Raw genomic sequence first — 22,891 nt, forward strand, 5'->3', positions numbered from 1 at the left:
TCAAAATTAAGTTTTTGGTCGCCCCTAACGCAGTAATAGTTATGTTGTGTATGTAATTGACTCCTGTGGTTACCGTATCAAGCAGCTAATCGTAAGATTGATCGTAAAGGAATAAGTGCATGACTTATGGTAAAAAATATGAACTTTAAAAACTAGAGTTTTGTCTTCGTCTATTAGGGTTCAAAACGCGCCCATGATTCGTAAAATGTTGCGCCTGCGACGCTTCGCTCCTAAAAGCTCTCGGTATTGTAGTCCTACTAGTTAGGTGGTGTATTAGGGTCTTCTCTGCTGTCTAACTAGGCTTCACTAGTGATTCCGCCCATTCTCTCTCCTGACAGCTCCGTGTTTCGCTGCGCTCTTGATGAAGGTCCTGAAACCCTCCCCAGGCGCGCGCCAGTGTGACCTGCACAATCCCTTTAATACACTTTTCTTCACCTAAACTCACTGCCGTTTTAGTTTTCCGAGACTCAGCCTATACAACACCGCTTTCCTAGTCTCTTACTCGAAAGGACAAACGCTTCAGGAAATGGGGATGCGTGGAGTTTTGGTTTATGCAGTTTTTTTGGTTTTCATCGATCTGTGTCGGGGGTCTTTAATGAACTGCAATGAAGTGCGTCAAGTTTTCCAGATGAAGGAAATCGGACCTGTGAAATCAATACCTGAAACACCGAGAACAGGTAAGAGCTATTGAATTGTATCTCTGTATCTGATTTTGCGCCACAGTAACTTATTAATTTTTGTTGAATAGATGTTAAGATGGTCATTTAAAATATTAAATTCGCCAAACGATCTAACACATGTCAGTGTTTTTATGTATTATATATTTTTTTTATAGTAACCTAAAGATTTAAACACAATTTTGAGTTTTAGACATTCATTTTTCTATAGAATCTCAAATCATTCTGATGCGGAAACGCGTAACGCAAATAAACCTGTTGTTATCTCCGTTAGGAATCCTTTAACATGTTTCCACGCTTCGAAGATGTACAAGATTTGAATGGTTTTATTAACTGCGCGAGATTCACGCGACATGTGTTCTCATGATAAGTGAACTGCGTTAGTGTAGCCGCAGGACGCGTCATTACTTTACAGATAGACTCCGGTAATGAATGGTGTCTAATGCAGCAGCTGAAAGCTTAAAGTTTTTGTCGCTTCACTCGACAGGCTTCAGCCCAAAGATTTTCGGTTTACTTTCATGAAAAGCACTTTTAGGGTACTAAAATAATTTGGAAGTATTGCATCTGAAGTTGGCTGGGCGATTGTGCGTAGTCGGTGCTTTTAGGTTTATAGGGTTTATGCACGACTTATCCTGATAAGAAATTGAGATAAAGGGTCCCTTGGAACTGTTTTTGAGTAATCTTTTGCTGTTGGTGTTCACAAGCACACCAACATCTAGCAAAAACAAATCAGTTTACAAAAAGAGACTGAACATAACCCACTCGTTCAAAGCGGTTTACTTCTTATTCAGCTTCAAGCTGAGATTTCAAATCAGTTTGCTGTTTTCTCAAGATCAAGTATACTGTATACAAGATCAGAAACTAATTTGTGCCACTTGACTGCTAAATACAGCTGTAATTAGTCATGAGCAGATGCTCTGTTTGGTTTAAACAGCTGTCCCGTATATCTCTGAGGACTGTTTGGTTTGTGACCTCTGAAATGTTCTTTGGGTAATCATCCCGTTTTGCTCTTGCTCTCATGAGATGTGATCTGAAACTAGTTTTGTGGCCTTTCAAATAATGGTTATTGATAGTCTAGCTGCTTCTATCAGAAAGGAAAGGCAACCTCTAACCAGTTTGACAAACTTTGCTGCATTAATGGATGTTAAGTGGCTGGAGGAGAACAGCTTGTTTCCCACAGAGGTCATCAAATGGAGCTCACTTCAAAGTGCTGCTTGGAAGAGGTTCGTTTCTGAGTTTTACAGGAATTTAGAGCTACAGCAGGGGTTGTGTGCTTTGCTGGTGAAGTCTTGTGCAACTAAAAAAAGTAAGGTGTTTTATATTCATTGCTCATCCTAACCTCCAGATATTTTGGTTGGGACTGGGAGCTTGTACAGCTTTGTGATTTAGTTTTATGAAACCTTTTTAAATACAGATCAGATAATTAACTTTAATTATAGTAATTGACTTGGAAGCAAATCATACTGTATTCTGTACTGTAGATTTAACAGCCTCTCCTAAAGTTGATGTCTTGTCAAGGGCAACAGGGTCAAGTGTCATTTCTCTAGTTTTTTTAGTCACATTTTCTACCATCCTCTTTTGTTTGGTCTTTTGCTAATGATCTTTTTGGTAAAAAGCAAGCAGTTAATGTGGATTTAGATTAGTTTTCTTTGAGTTTAGTATATAATTTTGCCCAAATTTGAACGCAGATCTAGAGAAAACATTGTTAGGCTTATGTGCTGAGCTTTCATATACATCTGCAAAAACAGGTGCATGATTTCATGCTTTCTCTTTTAAGCTTATGATAAATGTGCAGAGACTGTAATGTAAATGATTACAGACCAAGTTTGACCTAGATATTCATTAATATATCGACTCTTATCAGCACATCTTGAGAGAGACTTGCATTCTGCTTCTTTTGTTTTGCTGTCTTTCCCATCACACCACTTTTTCATTCAGGTTTTATTGTATAAAGCAATATGTTCAAAGCTTTCCTGACTCTTTTGGCATTATTAAAATGTTGTGGAGCAAAAAAAGACATTGTGACGGAAGATAAAACATTTTGCAGAACAGATTTTTATTGCTGTTTTCTCAATGCTGCTGTGATTTTTTTTTTTTTTTTTTTTTTTTTTTTTTTTTTTTTTTTCCTTCTTCTCTGCTTCCAATCTTGGATGATCAGAGCAAAGAAAACGGTTTGATGTCCAGCGATTTTTCAGGCCAATTATGTCCCAACACCACATGACCCATGTGAGAGCTTAGGTCCTGTAACATCAAATAATAAACTGACCACCATAGTTGGTGGGTGGGTAAATAAAAGACTTATAAATAGTCATGTTGACATTCAAACGGCTCCTCAAAGGTGTTTATTTTTGTAAGTTCGCATTAATCTACCATTGGCATGCGTACCAGACATTTTTCTTGTCGGGGAAGCTTGTAAAATGCACTGTCTTTTTCAAATCTCACTTTTCATTGCTTCGCTCAGATCCCTAAAACTGCATGTCGCTGCTAGCCAAATAAAAACCCAAGCCTCACGTCGCATTTGTTTTGATTTGATTGATCTTGGGTTTCTGTGGTAATTCCTTCATAATGCCTTCAAGTAAGAAAGTGTTGGGGGTGTATGGGGCTTCAAAGAAGCATGAACTTGAGGCTATTTTCTCTCTTATTTGAGCATTGGGATGCCGTGGGAGAGTCAACATGGGTTCAGAGGAAAAAGTTTGCTGTACATACAATTCACTGCCGTTTCAAGCTGAAAATGAACACTAGAGGCAGTAAAACACCAATAACTTCTTTTTACACAAACTATGATTATTAATCAATAAACTGTCTATGTAAACAGACACATTCTCGTGCAGTTTCTTGCATAATGCTGTGTTATGAACGCAAACACATTTATTTGTAAACTAATGCATTTTGACATTCGAATCACATAACCGGCTCCATATGTGCGGGTTTTCTGATGTAGTAAACTTGCTCGGGAGCGCACCTGGTGCAGCAAAACTGTGCAGGTCTGAGTCCTGTGAAACACGAGTCACAATGAAAGAGTTTAAAGACTTGAAGTCAGCTGAAATGCCATTGCTTCAGCAAATGCGGGGTTTTTTTTATTTGCTTTTGATAACACTATTGGTTAGGTTTACTGTAGGTGGCACATTATTAGCCACTCGCTGTACATTTCATTAATGCACTGCCAGAGTACATAATCATCCAATGTTGAACCAAAAAATTAATCGGATTTAAGTTCAGCTGTTTTGGATAAAACTGAATGCTACTCATGGGCTTTTTATTTTGACAATGTTACAAAACATAGAAACAGTAACGTGTCATCGAGGAGGTCCTCTGTCTGTGGGATGACCTTCGAGGAGTCCCTTCTTCAGTCATCTTTAACAATTCCCAAGTCTCACAGCCTGTTGAATCATGTGAAACCGGGGCAAAAGGGAGGGTGGAAAGTTTGCAGTTGGGTGCATTAATTCTCTCAGGTGATTACACTGAAACGTCTAACGGGTTGTGAGTGACAAATAAACACATCCTGGGGGCGCTTTCATTTCGTTCTAGCGAGACAGAGATGAATTCCTTTCCTCAAGCATCACCTTTGCATCTTGCTCAGGAACTCAAAACATTGCGTCGCGGTGTGGTGATAGTGTCTTTAGCAACACTTGGCTCGTCCCGGCACGTCCCGTGCTGTTCTCCTAGCTATAGCCCCCTTAGGTGCTGTCATTTTCACTGACCTTTTTTGGGGAAAAAAAAAGTTTGTAGTGATGGAAAGTTTTTGTCGGATCTCAGTGGGATAAGAATTTTGATGGCTGGAGATATCAGCCCTTTTATCTCCCCCACCCTACCGGCCTGCTGCAGCTTGCACAAACGTGGAGCTTCATGACCAGCCGGTGGTGGTATGAGTCTGATAATGGTTTTTAACATAAGTGGATTTGTACATGTAAAGATACTGTGGGGAAAAAAACACTTTTTTTTTTTTTTTTTTATTAAATGAGCTGTTCTTCCCTACAAAACCTCTGCCACAATGCTGTTTTTACAGATTACCATGAAGGTTGCTATGCAGTTGCTAGGCTGTTCTGGGTGGTTGTTAGGATGGTTGCTATGTTGTGTCTGGCATAATATACATAACGGATAAAATAATGATAGACTAATGCATTTAAAAAAAAATTGTTTTATATAATTTTTATATGAAGATTAATAATAATACATTACATTTACATTTAGTCATTTAGCAGATGCTTTTATCCAAAGCGACTTACAAATGTGGACAATGGAAGCAATCAAAATCAACAAAAGAGCAATGATATGCAAGTGCTATGACAAGTCTCAGTTAGCCTAACGCAGCACACGTAGCAATGCTTTTTTATATAATAAAAGGAAAACGGATAGAATAGAAAATGAATAGAGCAAGCTAGTGTCAGAGGCCCTTTTTTTGCTTTTTGTTAATTGTATAATACATAAAATGAAAGCATCCAAAAACAAAATAAAAATGTATCTTTATATTTTTGTATTTTATATAATTATTTAGAAACTTTAACTTTTTTCCTAGATGCTGATGTCTGGTGAGGACATTGTGTGTTTTAATAAATAATTTAGTACATTTAATTAAACTAATTATAATTTTTTTTTATTTCATATAATTGTTTAGGTAAAGAAAAACTACTACTAATTATTATTATTATTATTATTATTATTATTGTTAACAACAATTTTTTTATATATTTTTGTATTTTATGTAATTATTTAGAAAATGTCCTTTTTCCTAGATGCAGAAATTGGGTGAGAAAATAATTTATTAATTATCATAGATTAATGTATATGTGTATTTTTATGTAATTGTTTAGGTGAGGAAAACAGTCACTGTTGACAGAAAACATACTTTTTCCTAGATGCAGAAGTACATATCCACCTTTAACAATTCCAACCTTCATCCCAACAGGTTCAGACCTCCAGGTTTGTTTGCCAAAGAATCTAACCTGCTGCACCAAGAAGATGGAGGAGCGTTACCAGGTGGCGGCTCGGCGGGACATCCAGAACCTCCTCCAGATAACCAGCTCTAGTCTGAAGTTCCTCATCTCACGCAACGTGGCTGCTTTTCAAGGTTAGTTCTTTGGTTTTGGAGACTAGCACTGGTTTGTTGTCTGCAATGCTTAGCAGATGATTCCTCAGTTCTCTTACCACAAAATGTGTTTCTACTCCGTTTTAAAGCTCATCAGAAGTTCGAAAAATCAACAGTTGATCTAAAACCTTCAGCAGTTTGTGGTGCTCTTGTTTGGTATGATGTCAGTTTGTTTCCAGACATGTTACATAATACAGTAAAGCATTGTGAGTGTATACTTTTCCCTGAGATCCTCAATATGTGATTTAGTTCTCTGGTGGCTTTCCAAGGGCTGTCTTTTCAGTACATTTCAGGTTGACCAGTGTTCATTTAAGGTTTGTGAATTAATGGCTTCCTTGATGAGCTGTACACCAAGATGCTTGTTTTGAGGCCTTAATGAAACCCTTCACAGCTTTGTAATATGAGGTCATAGGAGCCTACGCACCTTTGAGGAGGAAGGTATCCTTCATCTGAACCAAATGACAAACCTGGATAACCTGTAATCTCCCATAAGTGCTGATGCAAGAAGATGCACTGCTCCTGACAAAAACCTCTCTGTCGCCTACCGCGGATTCTCAGCAGAGGCTCAGTTTCAGGTTTCACAAAGGTGGCTAGTCAGTATGTAGCAGCTCACGATGGGCCGGTTCACTGTGAGTGTGCTCAGATCTTGGATGGCTTCAAATGTGCCAGAAGAGTGAAGATTAAGAGTCTCCATTACATTGAAAGTGAAGTGTCACTTTTTATGCAGACTTTGAAAGTGAGTGAGGTGATGCTTCTTTGTGTTTTTTTTATACACTTTGTCTGCCAATACTGTTAGTCATTATTTTTGAAAAAGCAAATAGTCAATATTATAAATCTATACTGACTTACAAAAAGCAAATGCATTAAAAATGGCAACATTGGAGCAGAGAAAAAGCTTTTGACTGTATTTTGATCGATCTGATAACAATTTTCACTTCAGAGTATAAATCTGAAAATATCAAAGGGATTCGATCATAACCCAGTTTTTTTTTTTGTCCCTTTGTAAGACAGCCTTTTCTAAATTGAACGTCAGAATTTTTATATAACTTTTATAAATAATGAAAAATTTAGATGTGTATATGTGTGAATGTGTATATACACACTATATAATATGTACTATTATATTACATCTACCACATTTATGTGCCATTTAAATCAGAAATGAAGAGATTGTCTGCTTCCAATATTAACCCAATGTGACCAAAGCTGAATATTGAAGATTTGCCGATATCAGTATGGCTACTGATATATACTGTGCATCCCTTGCTCTCATAGAATGTGTACAGCTGTTGGTTTCATCTCTTGTTTTCATATCTGCTCTAAGACCACAGTGTTCAGTTTCAGTAAACAGCACGACTTCACAATGGTAAAAATGATCCTGTTGTTTTTCCTCCCCTTTGCATTGCACTTGCATTTCTGAGTTGTGGCTGACAGTTCTATGCAGGTGTAGACACGCTTCTGTTTACTGCCTACATTGGTACACAACATTAGTGTGAGAGTTTCCCCACAATCGAGACTGTATCATTAAACCAAACTTCTTGTGTTATTTCTCTTGTGGTTTAGGGCCCTTTTTATCTCAATTCGAGACCTGTCATATCACATAATTTGGAAAAATGATATTCGGGTGGCAGTTACCATAGTACTTAAAAACATTTTGCACATTTTGTTGGGCGGCGACTCAGGGAGAGCCCTGATGGTGTCTAATCACAAGACTCATTTTATGAGATTAGCCCCATATTACAGGGCCCAGTCTCAGCCTCCTGCTGCCTAACTAGCGATTACCTTTTGCCTACGATACTCAACGCTCTACTGAACAGATATGAAAACAAGCAATGAAACACAGCTGTACACATACTGTGAGAAACAGGGATGCACAATATATTAACCATATTGATACTGACAAATACAGCCCAAATGTTGGATGTTTTTAAAATTTGAATAACATGAAAGACTTTCAAATCGCATGAGCCAATATTTTATTCACAATAGAACATAGATAACATGTTTAAACTGAGAAATTTTACACATCCACGAAATGAGCTCATTTCAAATTAAAAACTTTTACAGGCCTGCTACAGGTCTAAAAGAAAGTTGGCATGGGGGCAACAAAGGGCTGAAAAAGCAAGACATTTTGAAAAGATTCAGCTGGGAGAAAATCTAGCAACTAATTAAGTTAATTGACATCAGGCCTGTAACATAAAAGGGATGTCTTAGAGAGGCAGAGTCTCCCAGAAGTACAGATGGGCAGAGGCTCTCCAATCAGTGAAAGAGTGCGTAAAAAGATTGTGGAATACTTTAAAAACAACGTTCCTCAATGTCACATTGCAAAGGCTTTGCAAATCTCATAATCTACAGTGCATAACATCATCAATATTCAGAGAAACTGGAGAAATCTCTTAGTAAGGGACAAGGCCGAACACCTTTGTTGGATGCCCGTGGTCTTCGGGCCCTCAGATGACGGCAGCACTCATCCGCATGATTCTGTCATTAACATTACTAAATGGGCCCAGGAATACTTCCAGAAACTAGTGTCGGTAAACACAATCCACTGTGCCATCTACAGATGCCAAATAAATCTCTATCATGCAAAAAGAAAGCCATATGTGAACATGGTCCAGAAGCGCCGTCATGTCCAGTGGGCCAAGGCTCATTTAAAATGGACTGTTTCAAAGTGGAAAAGTGTTCTATGGTCAGACGAGGCCAAATTTTACATTTTTGTTGGAAATCATGGAAGCCGTGTCCTTCGGGCTAAAGAGGAGGGAGACCTTCCAGCGTGTTATCAGCGTTCAGTTCAAAAGCCAGCATCTCTGATGGTACGGGGGTGCATAAGTGCATACGGTATGGGCAGCTCGCATGTTTTGGAAGGCACTATGAATGCTGAAATTTATATAAAGGTTTTAGTTGTATTACATTTTGAGCATTGGTTGGATAGCACTGCAAAAAATGCTTTTCTTTCTTAAATATTTTGTCTTGTTTCCAGCCAAAATATCTAAAAATTCTTAAATCAAGAAGGATTTTCTAGACAAGTAAAAATGGTGTTGTTTTCTGCTTGACATAAGATTTTTTTCTTCTTACACATTGGCATTTGTTTCAAGCAAAAACTCACTTAATTTTGACTTTTTTTTTTTTTTTTTTTTTTTTTTTTTTTAGGAAAAACTAATTTTTACTTGTCTAGAAAATCCTTCTTGATTTACGAATTAAGAAGCATTTTTTGCAGTGAGGGATAATAATGCAAGTAGACAAATTTTAAAATTAGACAAATATGAACATTTAACAATTGTGTATGTGTGTATGTATATAAATTAAATATATATGTGTGTGTATATGTACATACTTTTTTTTTTTAATGAGTATTGCATTTTATTATATCATTATATATTATTGTGTGTGTGTATATATGTGTATTTAAAATTTAAAAAGTTTATACATATAGAATTCTTTTGATTTTAAGAATTTGTGTATGTTTTATATATATATATATATATATATATATATATATATATGTATGTATATGTTATTAATATAAATAAATATTAATATATATTTGTTATGGAAAAAAAGTTTAATTTACAAAATACTGGGAAAACAATACCAAAAATAGTATCTATCTATAAATAAATGAAAAAGGTTATGACTGAATCTCTCACACTGTGTTCTGTCTGTTGACAGATGGCTTTGCCTCGACTATTTTCTGATTTAGATTGTGAAAAGTGATGTCAGATCAATCAAAATACTATCAAAAGCCCTTTTTGTTTTTATATTGCTGTATTTCATGCCTTTGCATTTTGTAGGTCAGTATATATTTAGAATATTGACAATTTTATTGGTTCTCCAAAAAAATGAGCAGCTATCAGCATCTGCCGATAAATCAGTCCATCTAAAAGTCGAGCTTTGCAGTCCTTCCCATCCTGTCACTTTTCCCATGTGTTTTACTGTCTTTAATGCATGCGGTTTTTGGGATGTTTTGAGAAATTACTGCAAGTTTGCTACCATTTATATGAGGTTAGATGGAACCCAAACTATAATGCGGTTTGTTTTTGAGGAACTTGAATAATTTTGTCCTTGAAACAAATCTGCACCTTTTCCTTATTAAACTTCAGTTTCAGTTGGAGATGTGTTGTGTAGATGCTGGGAAGCTTAGATTGCTGGAAATAGCTTTTCAACCACTGCATACTGTGACAATTCAACCACAAGGGGATGGTCTGTTTGCCTACAAGACTTGTTTGCATTTTAGACTGTTCTACTTCCCCATTGTAAATCATGCAGTCATGTGTGTGTATAGTGAGGACCGTATGTTTGCACAATTGTTACTGCAGCTGTGTAAAATTTCCTGAAGGTGTACTGTTGGTCCCTGCTTGTGTGCTAGATATTAAGAATATATTACCACCAGATAAACAAGATATACACGCATCTTTTTTAAATATTTTTTGTTTTATATTTGCATGTTGACATGAAATGCGCTTATTATATAAAAATGTAAATATGTAATACTTAGAAATTATATGTATATATAAATGTATAAAAATATATAAAATCTAAATTCATTCTAAATATACACATTTTTTTAATTGTTACTTTAAATATTTAGACTTAATTTTAATTTTGTAATCAAATTTTTTTTAAATAACTATATAAAAACGTTATAACTCTCAAGTTCAATTTCATATATACTCATTTTTGTTTTGTTTTATATATTTATTAAATTTCATAAAGTCACCATGCAAATGCTTTTACACCAAGGCTTATTTTCTGTATGCTAAACATTTTTTTTTTTTTATCATTGATGGTGATTTCTTGTAGTTTGTTTGTTGCCTTTTTGAATTTCTGGTTGCAGACCTTTGGTCGGTGGTTTATTCCTAGCCAGTAAGATTAATAGTTGTGGTTGCCATGGCATGATGGCAAACCTCTCTCAGAGCGAAAGAAAGAGAGTTGACCGGCGTCTCTCTCGGTGGGCAGCAGCATATTTGCACATTTGACGCAAAGACCCTTTACGGCCCCAGGTTAAAGACAAACATGCTCCTGTGGAGCTGGAGTCGTCGGCTGAAGGTTGCTTGTTGAAAAGGCCTTCGGCCAAACTTATTCCTCCTCTTTTTTTCTCCTTATTTATTTTTTTGCTTCTCCAACATTGCGAAATGACATCAAAGTGAGCTCTGCTTCAGTGGAGAGCTGATATCGTGAAATGCCCAAGCAAGTGATGCTGAAAACAGCAATCTGTTCTGAGACGGAGTCCCGGATAAGAGGGCAAGATGTTTTCTTAAGAGCGCCTCACTAGTGAGAGCAAAATTGCGCTGTTGAGTGAGCAAAATACCTGGAAGTCACTTGTTGAAAGTATACTTTTTAAAGTCGAAGAGGAAAATGAGCAGAATTTGTGCAGAGGCCTCAGGCTTGTTCAGGTCAATTCATAGTGAATCACTTTGAAAGTGATCATCCAAAAATCATCATTTTGGGAGTTATGAACATTTTCTGCCAGAGTTACTGCAAATATCTTGATGTTTTGTGCTTTTCTAGTCTAGCATCCTGCTGAATTGTGAAATAGTCCTTTTCCCTTACTCCCGTGGAATGATATTACAAATGGAAGCTTTTTATTACAGTATTTTCCCTCCTAGAAAGCAAAAGATTGCATGGCAACTTCTTAAGAAATAGTTCACCCAAAATAATGACCCATTTCATCACTTGCTCACCAATGCAGTGGATGGGTGCCGTCAGAATGAGTCTAAACAGCTGATTAAAAAATCATAATAATCCACACCACTCCAGTCCATCAATTAACATCTTGTGAAGAGAAAAGCTTTGTTTAAGACACAAATTCCTCGATGTTTTTAACTTCGAAACCATTGCTTCAAGCTAAAATACGAGTCCATAATCCATAAAAATGCTTCCTCCTTTGAAAAAGTCAGATCAAGCACCGTGCACAACCTAAAACAGCTCTAAACAAATGTGTGTGAATTTTGATGTGAGAGACAACAGGAGACGGACTTTTTATCTGGAGGAAGCACTTTATGGATTATGGACCGCTGTTTAAAGTTAAAACAACTTGTTTCTTACAAACCCACAGCTTTTCTCTTCTCAAGATGTTAACCGATGGACTGGAGTGGTGTGGATTGTGATGTTTTTATCAGCTGGTTGGACTCTCATTCTGACGGCACCCATTCACTGCAGAGGATCCATTTGTGGGCAAGTGATGATGCAATGCTACATTTCTCCAATGATTATGAAGTTCCGCCAATCATGGACTGATGACAAATCATCATGCACCGATGCAAAGCTTAATAACTCCCTCTACATATTTCACAGCGATAGCCAAAACTATCAGATGCAGAAGTCTGTGTACTGTAATGATGATCGCAGGTATACTGAAAGACAATTGCAAGTCCACTGACCCCAGAGTCCTAATTTAATCACCAATAGCTCATACAGACAGTGTTCACGTCACACCGGGGAGAGTGAGATGAAATGAAGGACTAATGTGCCCATTTGTTACACACAAGCCCTTCAATTATGCATTTATATTTGATACAGATGGAGACAAGGCCGTGATTCATCAGCCTCAGCATGACAGTGAAGAAAATTAAACCTTTAACAGGCACAAAACATCAAAACAGACTCACAGATAATAGCCCATTGTGCAAAAAAAAGGAGACTTAAAGGAACATCTACACCTATAAATCTAACCACAACACAATTTTATTGTTCATATGTTGCTTTTTTGGCACAAGACTAAATAGAGCTTGCAGTTGTTTAATTAGTGGTGTAAGGCATTTTTTTCTTCCATACTTGGAAGTCATACATTCATTTATCGATTTTATTATTAAACCACATGCATGCATGATATCTCAAAATAATTTGTTTCCATGATTATAATTTCCAAATCATAGTTATTTATTTTTTATATATTAATTTGTTTAAAAAATGGTAATGCAAAAAAAATGTAACCTTTAAAAACTAGTTTTTAATTTTATTATTTTTTTATAAAATTTCTTGAGAAATCACCAAGAACACTTTAGAATTATGGCAGTGGTTTGAGCAAGCGGTTGTCTAATTCATTAATTAATGCATCTATTTATTTAGGTTGTTTGTTTACTTATTTTTATAGATACTTTACCTAGTTGTCTTTCTTTCCAAACTATTTAAGTATGATTAATTCATGTCTGTCACTTTGATTTAAATTCAGGTTTTGAGTAGATTTTAAACACAGCTGCTTGAAAAGAACTCGACATTAAACCAAAAGGTAGAAAAGCCTTTCCTTCTAAATTGTGCATCTGTGGTTCTTGGACAACAGGATGAAGGATGCAAAGCCTGTCAACTGTCACCGACCACTTTGAGCCCATAAAACACGTTATATGCATGACTTGTATTTCCGAATGTCTCCCGGTTAACTTGCATTGCGGTCCCTTAATTCCTCTTTGTGATTCAGGAAGTCGTCTTGGCAGGATCGAACGTGCATTCCATGCTTATGTGGCCATAAGCATTTTCAGTGTGGAAAGTGGGACTTTTTGACTGATTGTTCTCAATAGCAGGACGATACAATGCCATGTGGGTGGTAGCGTACGCTGTGATGGGCTGAATTTAGACCGTTTGTGTCACAGATTGACGTTCCCTGGAGACAATGGAGGATGTGGTCAGAATCTCTTTATCCGACGTTTAGAGTAGCAAGTGATTTGACGTGCTTGATTGGAAGACCTTACTATATTGCTATACTACCAGTCTCTTATGCTTGCATAGTCTGCATTTATTTGATCAAAAAAGTTTACAGTAAAACGGTAAAATTGTGAAATGTTACAATTCAAAATATCTATTTTCTATTTGAATATAACTCGATATATAATTTATTCCTATAACGCAAAGCTGAATTTTCAGAAGCCATCTTGAGTCACATGATCCTTCAGAAATCTGAAGTCTAAAAATGATCAATGTTGAAAGTTTGCTACTTCATATTTTTGTTAAAACCATGATACCAAATATTTGAACTGTAGTGTGAAGAAATAAATGAATTCATACTTATTCAGCAAGGACATATAGAATTGTTTAAAAGTGACAATGAAGATATTTATATTAATTATATATAAAAAAAACACATTCATCAAAGAATCCTGAAGAAAAGAAAATCACAATATTAAGCAAAAAAATCTTTAACAAGATAAGCAGTTTTCAACATTTATAATAAGAAACATTATTAATGAGTGTCATAATTACTAATTAATCGAGTACCAATAATTGATGCTGAAAGACTGGCTTTGCATAGGAATAAATTAGATTTAAACATAGAAAACTGTTATTTTAAATTGTAATAATATTTCACAATATTACTGTTTTTCTTGTATTCCTAATCAAATAAATGTAGCTTTGGTGAGCAGAAAAAAATATATTATTCTAAACTTATGCTAGTGTAAAGGATTTTAAATATGACTTTTTAAAATGATCTTGTTGTTAATAAATGCATACTTTCTTCAAAACACAAAACATATCATTTGAGGTGTCATTCAGATGTCACACAAACAAAGCCATTTTTAGATTCTCATTAGCCCTGTTTTTATATGCTTTTCCCATGCATATGTTCTCGATTTCCCAACAGGACTCCAGTGGCATATTTGCATTTAGAGCACAGTCCACTGCGTTCCTCTCACATGAACCTGGCTGCGATTTACTGTAGACTTCAGGCAAATGACCTAGACCAACCTCTCCGTCCCCAGCCGTTCACTAATCAGAACCTGTCGCTGGAGCGGGTAACAAAGGCTGCATAATGAAAACAGAATGGCTCTGTTTGAGACGGCTTCCTGGTAAAGGACTCTGGTTGGAGGGCAAAGACATGCTTTTCTCCCATTTCCACTCCTGTGTGGTCTTCGGTGCATTTTTGTCATCTTAAACTCATGAGTCAAAGGTTGATGCTGCACCAGGTCGAGTGGCCCTCATGCCCTGCTGAAGTGCCATTCACCATCCATCCAACTTACCTCGTCTAGTGTGCTTTGCACAGAGTTAGCCAGGGTTTGGGTGGTTGCGACATTGAAGCCTGACAATGGCTCATTCTGTGCCCCCTTAAGGGTGTTAAATTGCAAATATTTGGCAAGTAAACAAACACTGGAGATGAGCAGATGCATGCGTATGGACGTCTTATTGTTTGTCAGCAGCCTCTGAATTTGATTCACTCCAATCTGTTAACTGGGAAATCTGTTCAAGAGCTCTTTTCATGAGATTGGAATCCTCAAGTTGTCATTAATATTCTGGATGGGAAGAGCATCCAGTCTGGTATTGTTCTTTTCATCATGCAATTCAACTGAAATCAAATGCGTTTTTTTTTTTTTTGTAGTATTAATGCAATTATTTTAAAGCAGAGAATAGCTAGAGCATCTAATAAATATAATAGTATTTTGCGAAGGTCTGAATGCTTTAAGGAAATGCATAAGGGGGTATAGTTATAAACAGTGTATCGTGACTTACATGGAAATGGAAAGTGAACACACTGTAACTCAGGAAGTGATCCATCATGTAATTATCACTGCAGATTCTGTCAAAGATAAGCTCTATTATGATTACGTTATTTTCTCATTTACTCTATTTATATACACTGCCGTTCAAAAGTTTGCGGCTGTTTTTGAGTCTCTTCTGCTCACCAAGGCTGCATTTATTTGATTAAAAATAGTGAAAACCGTAATATTGTGAAATATTATTACTATTCAAAATAAATGTTTTCTATGTGAAGGTGGTAAAATATAATTTATTCTTGTGATGCAAAACTGAGTTTTTAGTATTCAGTGTCTCATGATCCTTCAGAAATCATTCTAATATGCTTACTTGCGGTTTGAAAACACTGAAAATTGAAAGCAGCTGCTTAATTTTGTGGAAATGGTAATACATTTTTTCATGATACTTTGATGAATAGGAAGTTCAAAAGAACAGTATGCATGCATGTATTTATTTTTTATTTATTAACCGGCACTTTTGATCTTTTTTTAATTTAATACATCCTTTCTGAGTAAAAGTATTAATTTCTGTAGTGTATGTGCGTTGATTTTTATGTGAGGTTAATTAATGTTGTTGTTATTAAATGTATATTTTTACAAATATTTGGCAAGTAAACAAACGCTGGAGATGAGCAGATGCATGCGTATGGACGTCTTATTGTCTGTGGAAACGGGTTTCCATAATTGTATAGTAAAAATATACATTTAATTTTATTATTAAATGTATATTTTTACTATACAATTATGGAAGCCCGTTTCCACCACTGAATAAAAAAAAGGTTATTGTGACTTCTCACAATTCTGACTTTTTTCTCAGAATTGCATGATAGAAACTCACAATTGACAGTTAGAATTACGATTTATAAAGTCACAATTCTTGACTTTTTTTTTTTTTTCTTGCAATTGCGAGTTTGTATCATGCAGCTATGAGAAAAAATTCTGAATTGTGAGATAAAAAGCGCAGTTATCTTTTTTTTTTTTTTTTTTTTTTTTTTTTTTTTTTTCAGTGGCGGAAACGGGCTTCCATATAAAATAGGTTGCTATAGTTTATGTAAAATTTTATACACCTAATATAATATAAAATAATTTTTAACTAGTGCAAATAGCCCTATTGTAAGTTCAGTAAAATCGTATGCACATAGATAAAACTTTACATTTCTTGTTAATTATTTGGCCTGTCATGTTGTTTTGATAGAAACAGATTATTGATTCTTATAGTATTAACAGCACATTACCATGGTCATGGCAAATCCCAGAACAAGATATCGTTAATTGTGTAAAATTGAAATTTGCTTGAGTAGTTGGCAGTTTAAATGTTTAAAACTATATGTATTTCAGCTTCCCCTCAAGCGAGCATAAGCAGCTTCTATGTGCAAAGCAAATCAGCATGTCTGAGGATATTAGCTAAGGATATTAATAGTACACTTCAAGGATATAAATGCTTTTCAATTCATTTTGGCAGGTTTCCAATAATTCCTTATCAGCGCTGATCCATCAACAAAGCAGTAAATCAGCTGGCCACTAGAAAGCAGCACCGTTTTCACACAGTAATGTCAGTGTGTCAGGACTTGTTCGTAGGGCCCCTAATAATGTTTGTGTGTTTGACTCGCACCCTTTTCAGAGCCCCTTCTAATAGCCCTGTTCAAGTGTGGCTCACTCACTACTGCCACTGTTTGACCACAAACCAGACCTCTAGTGTGAGAAGCAGACGAGAAAGCACATGGCTTTTGACACACATTGACCTTTTGGCGGGGGGAGGGAGGGATGTTAGAACACATAACGATTGGCAGCCAGACAGTTTTTAGTTGAAAGAGTTTAGTTTTGATAAAAGCGTCTGCTAAATGACTTAAAGTAGTTGTATTTTGGCCGATCTCTATTCCAGAATGGCACGCAAACTGCATTGCAATCATTTATGAAAAAAATTTATGAAATTATGAAGTCTGCAAACAGGATGTTAATAGAGATGCTGAAGACAAACACAAAGAGGAGAAAATACTGGTAGAGCAAGCTCACAGTTCACGATCAATGAAATACTGGAAGAAAATCCTAAATATTGAATTAGGGTTTATATGAATGTGTTTCTGAGTGAAGCTGACTTCAGAAAACTTTTGATGGTATTTTCTTTTCATCTAGCCTCTGTATAATGTATAAGAAAGTAGTGTTTATTAGCGCAGCGCTGCTTTGTTTACATCTGTAACCAAGGAATCGCTGTATCGCTGCTGTTCCATCAGTGCCACCTGCTGTCTGAGAGTGAATTTGCATTCTCATGCAGCCTGTCTGCTGTTTTTGTTTTATGCAGGTATGTTTTATGCAGCAGAAATTCACAAAGCTGAATTCATAGCATTCTGTTTTTGCTTTAAATCTTGGAATTATACAGTCTAATTGAAATAATAATAAAAAAAACTGTTCATTCCACATGTAGCATCTATGTTTGGATCATGATTAAAATGCAGTGGTTATTCAAATTTTAAATGGCTACAGATATTTTGTTTAATGCCCATTTGTCTACAGTGCGAATGAACAATAATAAAATTTGCTCAAAGAAAAAAAATCGGCAACTGTATCGGTATTGGACAATTTGCCTTATATATCGGTATTGGACAATTTGCCTGAAATATATGGAATCGACCATGAAAAATCCTGATTGGTGCATCACTAGTTTGTAGGACATGGCTATGTGATTTCCTGTGTGCTCTGGGTTATTAAGGTGTTTCTAGTAGGTTGCTGTGGTCTTGGCTAGATAGACATGTTGTAAGAGATAGCTACTGTCATGCTGAGACGTATGTGTGTTTTCCTGTCTGGGTATTTCAGTGTTGAAATGCAAGCTTTTTCCTAGATTTAGAGGCTGTAGACACAGATGGGGTGAAAGAGTCCAGACTGTTCTCAGCAGCCGCGCAGTAAATGACAGGTTTCAGCAAAGACTGCATTCTTTTCCATTGAGAGAAGGAGAGAGAGAGAGTGAAAGGGAGAAACTGACACAGACACTGAGAGAGAAGTCGTCATACTTTGACATGTTCAGTAACTTTATTGTCCACGTTGTGGAAATTTGTCTCTTTTATTTTTCCTCTTACAGAATGCCCACTCAGAAATGTCACATTAGAAAAATAAAATGTTTGCAGAAGTGTTGACATTTCTAAATTCGATATTGATACAAATATTGATATTCAATACCATTATCTATACTGATTTGTACTGAAAGATAAATATTGAAATGTAACTAGACTACAACAGAAGTCATAGATTTTATGACGTTCGTCGCGATCGCTGTAACCGAATAAAAAGAAGAAACAAATGCTTTAGCTGATAAAACATAGGACCGGTGCAATATATGGTTTATCGGTGTTCTTCCAGCCATTCTCTGGTATTTTCATAAAGTCGATTTAAAATGCAATGCTAATTGACATAGCATGTATTTTTGGGCCTCATTCTATGATAAGAAGCCACATCAGCTCGTAAGTAGAAGTTTTCAAACACTTGACTGATGTTATGAGGTGAGTTTGGAGACAAAATATGCATTTTGTTGCACAACAGGTTTATAAATGTTTTCATTGCACCACGGTCTAATGCTCTCTTGGATATTTCAGCATTGATAAGTATAGAAAAATCTTTGACAACACTATTGCAAATTCAGTTTCATGTTAACATCGCTGTCTCAGAAAACAATTGAGATGTTAATGAGAGCTCATCCACGACTCTTGTCTTTGTTTCCTACGTGTAATAAGCGGTCAGGAATTCCCAGTCTTGACTTCTTTCTTCTCTTCATGAATGGCTGCTTCAGGGTTGCGCTCTCAAATAAACTCCCAAACGGGTCAGCGGGCATAAATAGCAGCACAGCGTTACTCCTGTGGTTTTATGTCTGAATGTTTCTGGGTTTAACATCTTCAAAAGCAGGATATGGTTTGTGCAGCTATCCAACCCCTTCCTCTATGTCCCCAAAGACATTTGGCATAATGACCCCATAAGTACACCACAGGCAAACAAAAGAGACAGACTCGGTGGCTGATTGCTTGCAAACATGGGAAGTGTCAGTAATTTAGGAAGAGCTTGCGTTGCGAGTCTGAAATGTGAGCTGTAGGTTTCCTGCGAATGAGAAAATAACAGGTCTCTTGGTTTGTTGTACTGCTCTGTATAAAATATAAACTGTTGAAGGTTTAAGCTACAAACAATGAAGTTCAAAATCCTAAATCAGTTTTTTATTTCTTATTTGGCCCAGAGGGAGATGTTTCGGTTCAGAGAAAAGCTCACTGAGAGTTGAACATTTTGCGGTCTGTAAAGGTTGTATTTTTTTTTTTTTAAGAAGTTTACTTTTAATCAGCAAGGGTGAAAATCAAAAGAATTTATCAAAGAATCTTGAAAAAAAATGCTGTTTCCACAAAAAAAAATGAAGCAGCACATCTGTTTTGAACAATAATAATCAGAAATGTTTGAGCAGAAAATCAGCATATTAGAATGATTTCTTAAGAATCATGTGACACTGAAGACTGGAGTAATGATGCTGAAAATACAGCTTTGCATCACAGAAATAAATTATATTTTAAAATATATTCATATAGGAAACAGTGATGTTAAATTGTAATAATATTTAACACAATTTATATTTTTACTGTATTTGTAAATAAATAAATGCAGCCTTGATGAGCGAAAGAGACTTTTTTTCAAAAACAAAAAATATTACTATACCAATTTATGAACAATAGTGTTACTATTAGATTACACGACACTTTACTTAACCCATTTAATCCCAATTTTTTTCAAATTATCAAATTGTGTCGTTAGTAAAACTGTGTGTTATGTACTGAATTAACCTATTTCTGCAGTCATAAATAAATATATATATGTGTCTTAGCCCAGCTATTTTAAACTGTTTGATCAGGGTTGATTCTAGGGTTACTATTATGCATAAAAAAAAACAAAAAAAAAAACTTATACAACATTGATAGGAACCCTGCTATAAAAGACAAGCGTCAACACATTTCAAAATTTTATATTTTTTTGTAAAATATAACATCAAATTTTTATTTGGCTATTGCTGCAAATATACCCCAGCGACTTAAGACTGGTTCTGTGCTCCAGGGTCACACATGTGAATTCATATTAATGCTAGACACCTTAAAGATAACGTGTACCAAAAATCTTTGTCCCATCTTTAACATACATTACTAGTGCAGGAATTGAAAAGAATCATCTTTTTGTCAACAGAATCATTGACTTGAACTGGTTCATTAAAACATTTTTAGTGTTTTTTCTTGCCACATGTTGGACAACGTAGTTTGTCACTTGAAGCTACTGTTATGCTCCTGGAAAAAGTTTTTTTGGTTTGCTAGTTTCTCCACAGAACTGCTTCTCCTCCTGCATCTCTCCTTGGCCTGATTTTCTTATTTTTGCCCCTGATGAACTATGTTTTACTGTCTCTTTCCAAGCGCTGTTTTGCTGAATGTTTATTTTAGAGTGAAGTCTGCCATGAGAATCAAGTTCTGTCCTGGCGCACATTCGTAAAACATCCATGATTGTTTGCTTTTTATATTTGCCAATGAAATTAAGTCAAGGAAAATTGAAATCAAACATTTGAGTTTTGTTGATTTAGGCATGAAGCACATTTCTATGCAGGTTCAATGAAGCATTCGTAGCCATTAGGCATGCTAGCGTTGAATTGTATTAAATAACAAAGCACTTCAAGAGGTTGTTCATTGAAGAAGTGATCTGACGAGACACTCATGAACTTGCTGCTTTCATCTTCATTCTCCACGTCTACTTTTGGCTAAATGAATTCTCATTGATCAAGTCCTCTGTCGTTTTATCCTCTTCAGTTTCTGGGGTTTCCCAGGCAGTATTGTGCTTTGCTATAAAATGTGTGCGTGTCTGTTTAAAGAGAGAGAAACCATCATTTTAGGTCTGTTATTGCTCCTTTACTAACAGAGAAGTGCCTTTTATGTGACTTGACTGTCCGGCTAGCATTTTATGTGGGTATTTTATCGTCATTATATAAGGTCATCGTTTACTCACGCTCATGCCATTTTAAACCCATATAGTTTGCTTTTTGTGGAAGAAACTTTCCTTTTCCTTGGGATTATTGTCTTTCTTGTATGTCTTGCCATCTATAAAAAAACACTTCTCCTGTTGACCCCTCTCTCTCTCTCTCCATCACTCAGATGCTTCCTCCAGGTCTTGGGCATATTGAAGATATAACAACATAATTGCTGTCGTATACCATTAGAGTATCCGGCCCTGAGTGACAGATGGATATTACTAAGCAATTACAGAGGAGCTCCGGGTCCCTCCTAACCTGTCCTGTGTTGATGTTCTGATTGTCTAAAAATTCCTGCGTTTTCCTTCACAGAGTCTCAGGCCCAGATTTGTTTTTCCTGTCTCAAAAAAATCTAGTAATTTTCAGAAAAGTTCTCTCTCTCTCTCTGTCTGTCTGTCTGTCTGTCTGTCTGTCTGTCTGTCTGTCTGTCTGTCTGTCTGTCTGTCTGTCTGTCTGTCTGTCTGTCTGTCTGTCTGTCTGTCTGTCTGTCTGTCTGTCTGTCTGTCTGTCTGTCTCTGTCTGTCTGTCTGTCTGTCTCTGTCTGTCTGTCTCTGTCTGTCTCTGTCTGTCTCTCTCTGTCTGTCTCTCTCTCTGTGTAAGCCTTAGAGACGCACTGTAGCAAATTTTCAGCAAAGTTTAAAGTATTTAACTAATACTTCAAACTATACAGATCAGCAGCTCACCGGCCGAACATTCCTCATTCTTTCCCATTGTTGCTCCGGCGCCATCTGGGAGCCGTAATGCCTCTGAAATCATTTATCAAGATTCTCTTTGAACCTATAAGCCTTTGCTTTGGCTCTTGGACAAGACTTGGGTTTTATCAGACTAAATCAGCCTTTTTCTGACTTTAGGGTAGACCTGTTTACAAATACAGCACACATGGTTCACGCTTTCTCATGCCGCACGTGACTCTCTCCAGCAACAATACAGTGCCATCAGCTTAATGCACAGAACACACATCCTGCATCTCTCCATGAAGCTTTGAAGTTCACATGCCAAACAGATTGTGCTGTAGACAGCGCTAGGCTATTGTCCTGTACAGGTTTAGAAGGGAAAGATAACACATTCTGTTCACGTGTTTTTCAGCAGAGCATCATTCATGTGAGCAGGAGCACTGCTGGCCTGCTGCTGTATGTTTCTTTATTTAAAGCCATGCAATAGTGACGGTTTTGTGGAATGCTTTTAATCTTGTTTCAGAGAATTGTGTGACGCTGGATGTTGTGACACATGCTAACATAACGCAACAAGTCTTGATACACGATGAAAGTTGCAAATAAAAGGATATATGCCATTAAATGGCCTCAATGTAATACAATTAAACTATATTAAATGTTAACTATTAACAATTTTTATTAGTGTTGTGGTTTAATATAATGTTCTTAGATTGAGTTTTGTACTTCTTTGGGCAACACATATTTGAATCCAGTTTGATATTACATAATGGGTTTTAGCTCGCCGTCCATTGTAGTTAAACCGGTCAAGCTAGAATACGCGCAGCAGTGACTGGTTAACAAGCTTATTGCAGTGGATTTGAAGTTGGTCCAAGCTGTGTAAGATTATAATTGTATTTAGTTCTTTAGCTAATCCAGAGCAGCATTTGCACTTTTTGATATTGTTTTGCAAGCAGATAAACTTTTTTTTATGT

The 22,891-nt window shown here is 36.2% G+C and overlaps 1 protein-coding gene across 1 annotated transcript in view; it reads left to right on the forward strand.

The window, feature by feature from the left end:
* Positions 1–321: 321 nt before the first annotated feature.
* Positions 322–22,891, forward strand: part of LOC306872400 (glypican-5-like) — a 173,121-nt gene continuing 150,551 nt past the window's right edge. The window contains exons 1-2 of the mRNA XM_079420929.1: positions 322–677; positions 5,584–5,745. Coding sequence (XP_079277055.1) covers positions 527–677; positions 5,584–5,745 — 313 coding nt within the window. The 5' untranslated portion in view covers positions 322–526. The remainder of the gene's footprint in view (positions 678–5,583; positions 5,746–22,891) is intronic.

The sequence above is a fragment of the Barbus barbus genome (assembly GCF_936440315.1).
Source record: "Barbus barbus genome assembly, chromosome: 7".
In the NCBI taxonomy this organism is placed as follows: domain Eukaryota; kingdom Metazoa; phylum Chordata; class Actinopteri; order Cypriniformes; family Cyprinidae; genus Barbus; species Barbus barbus.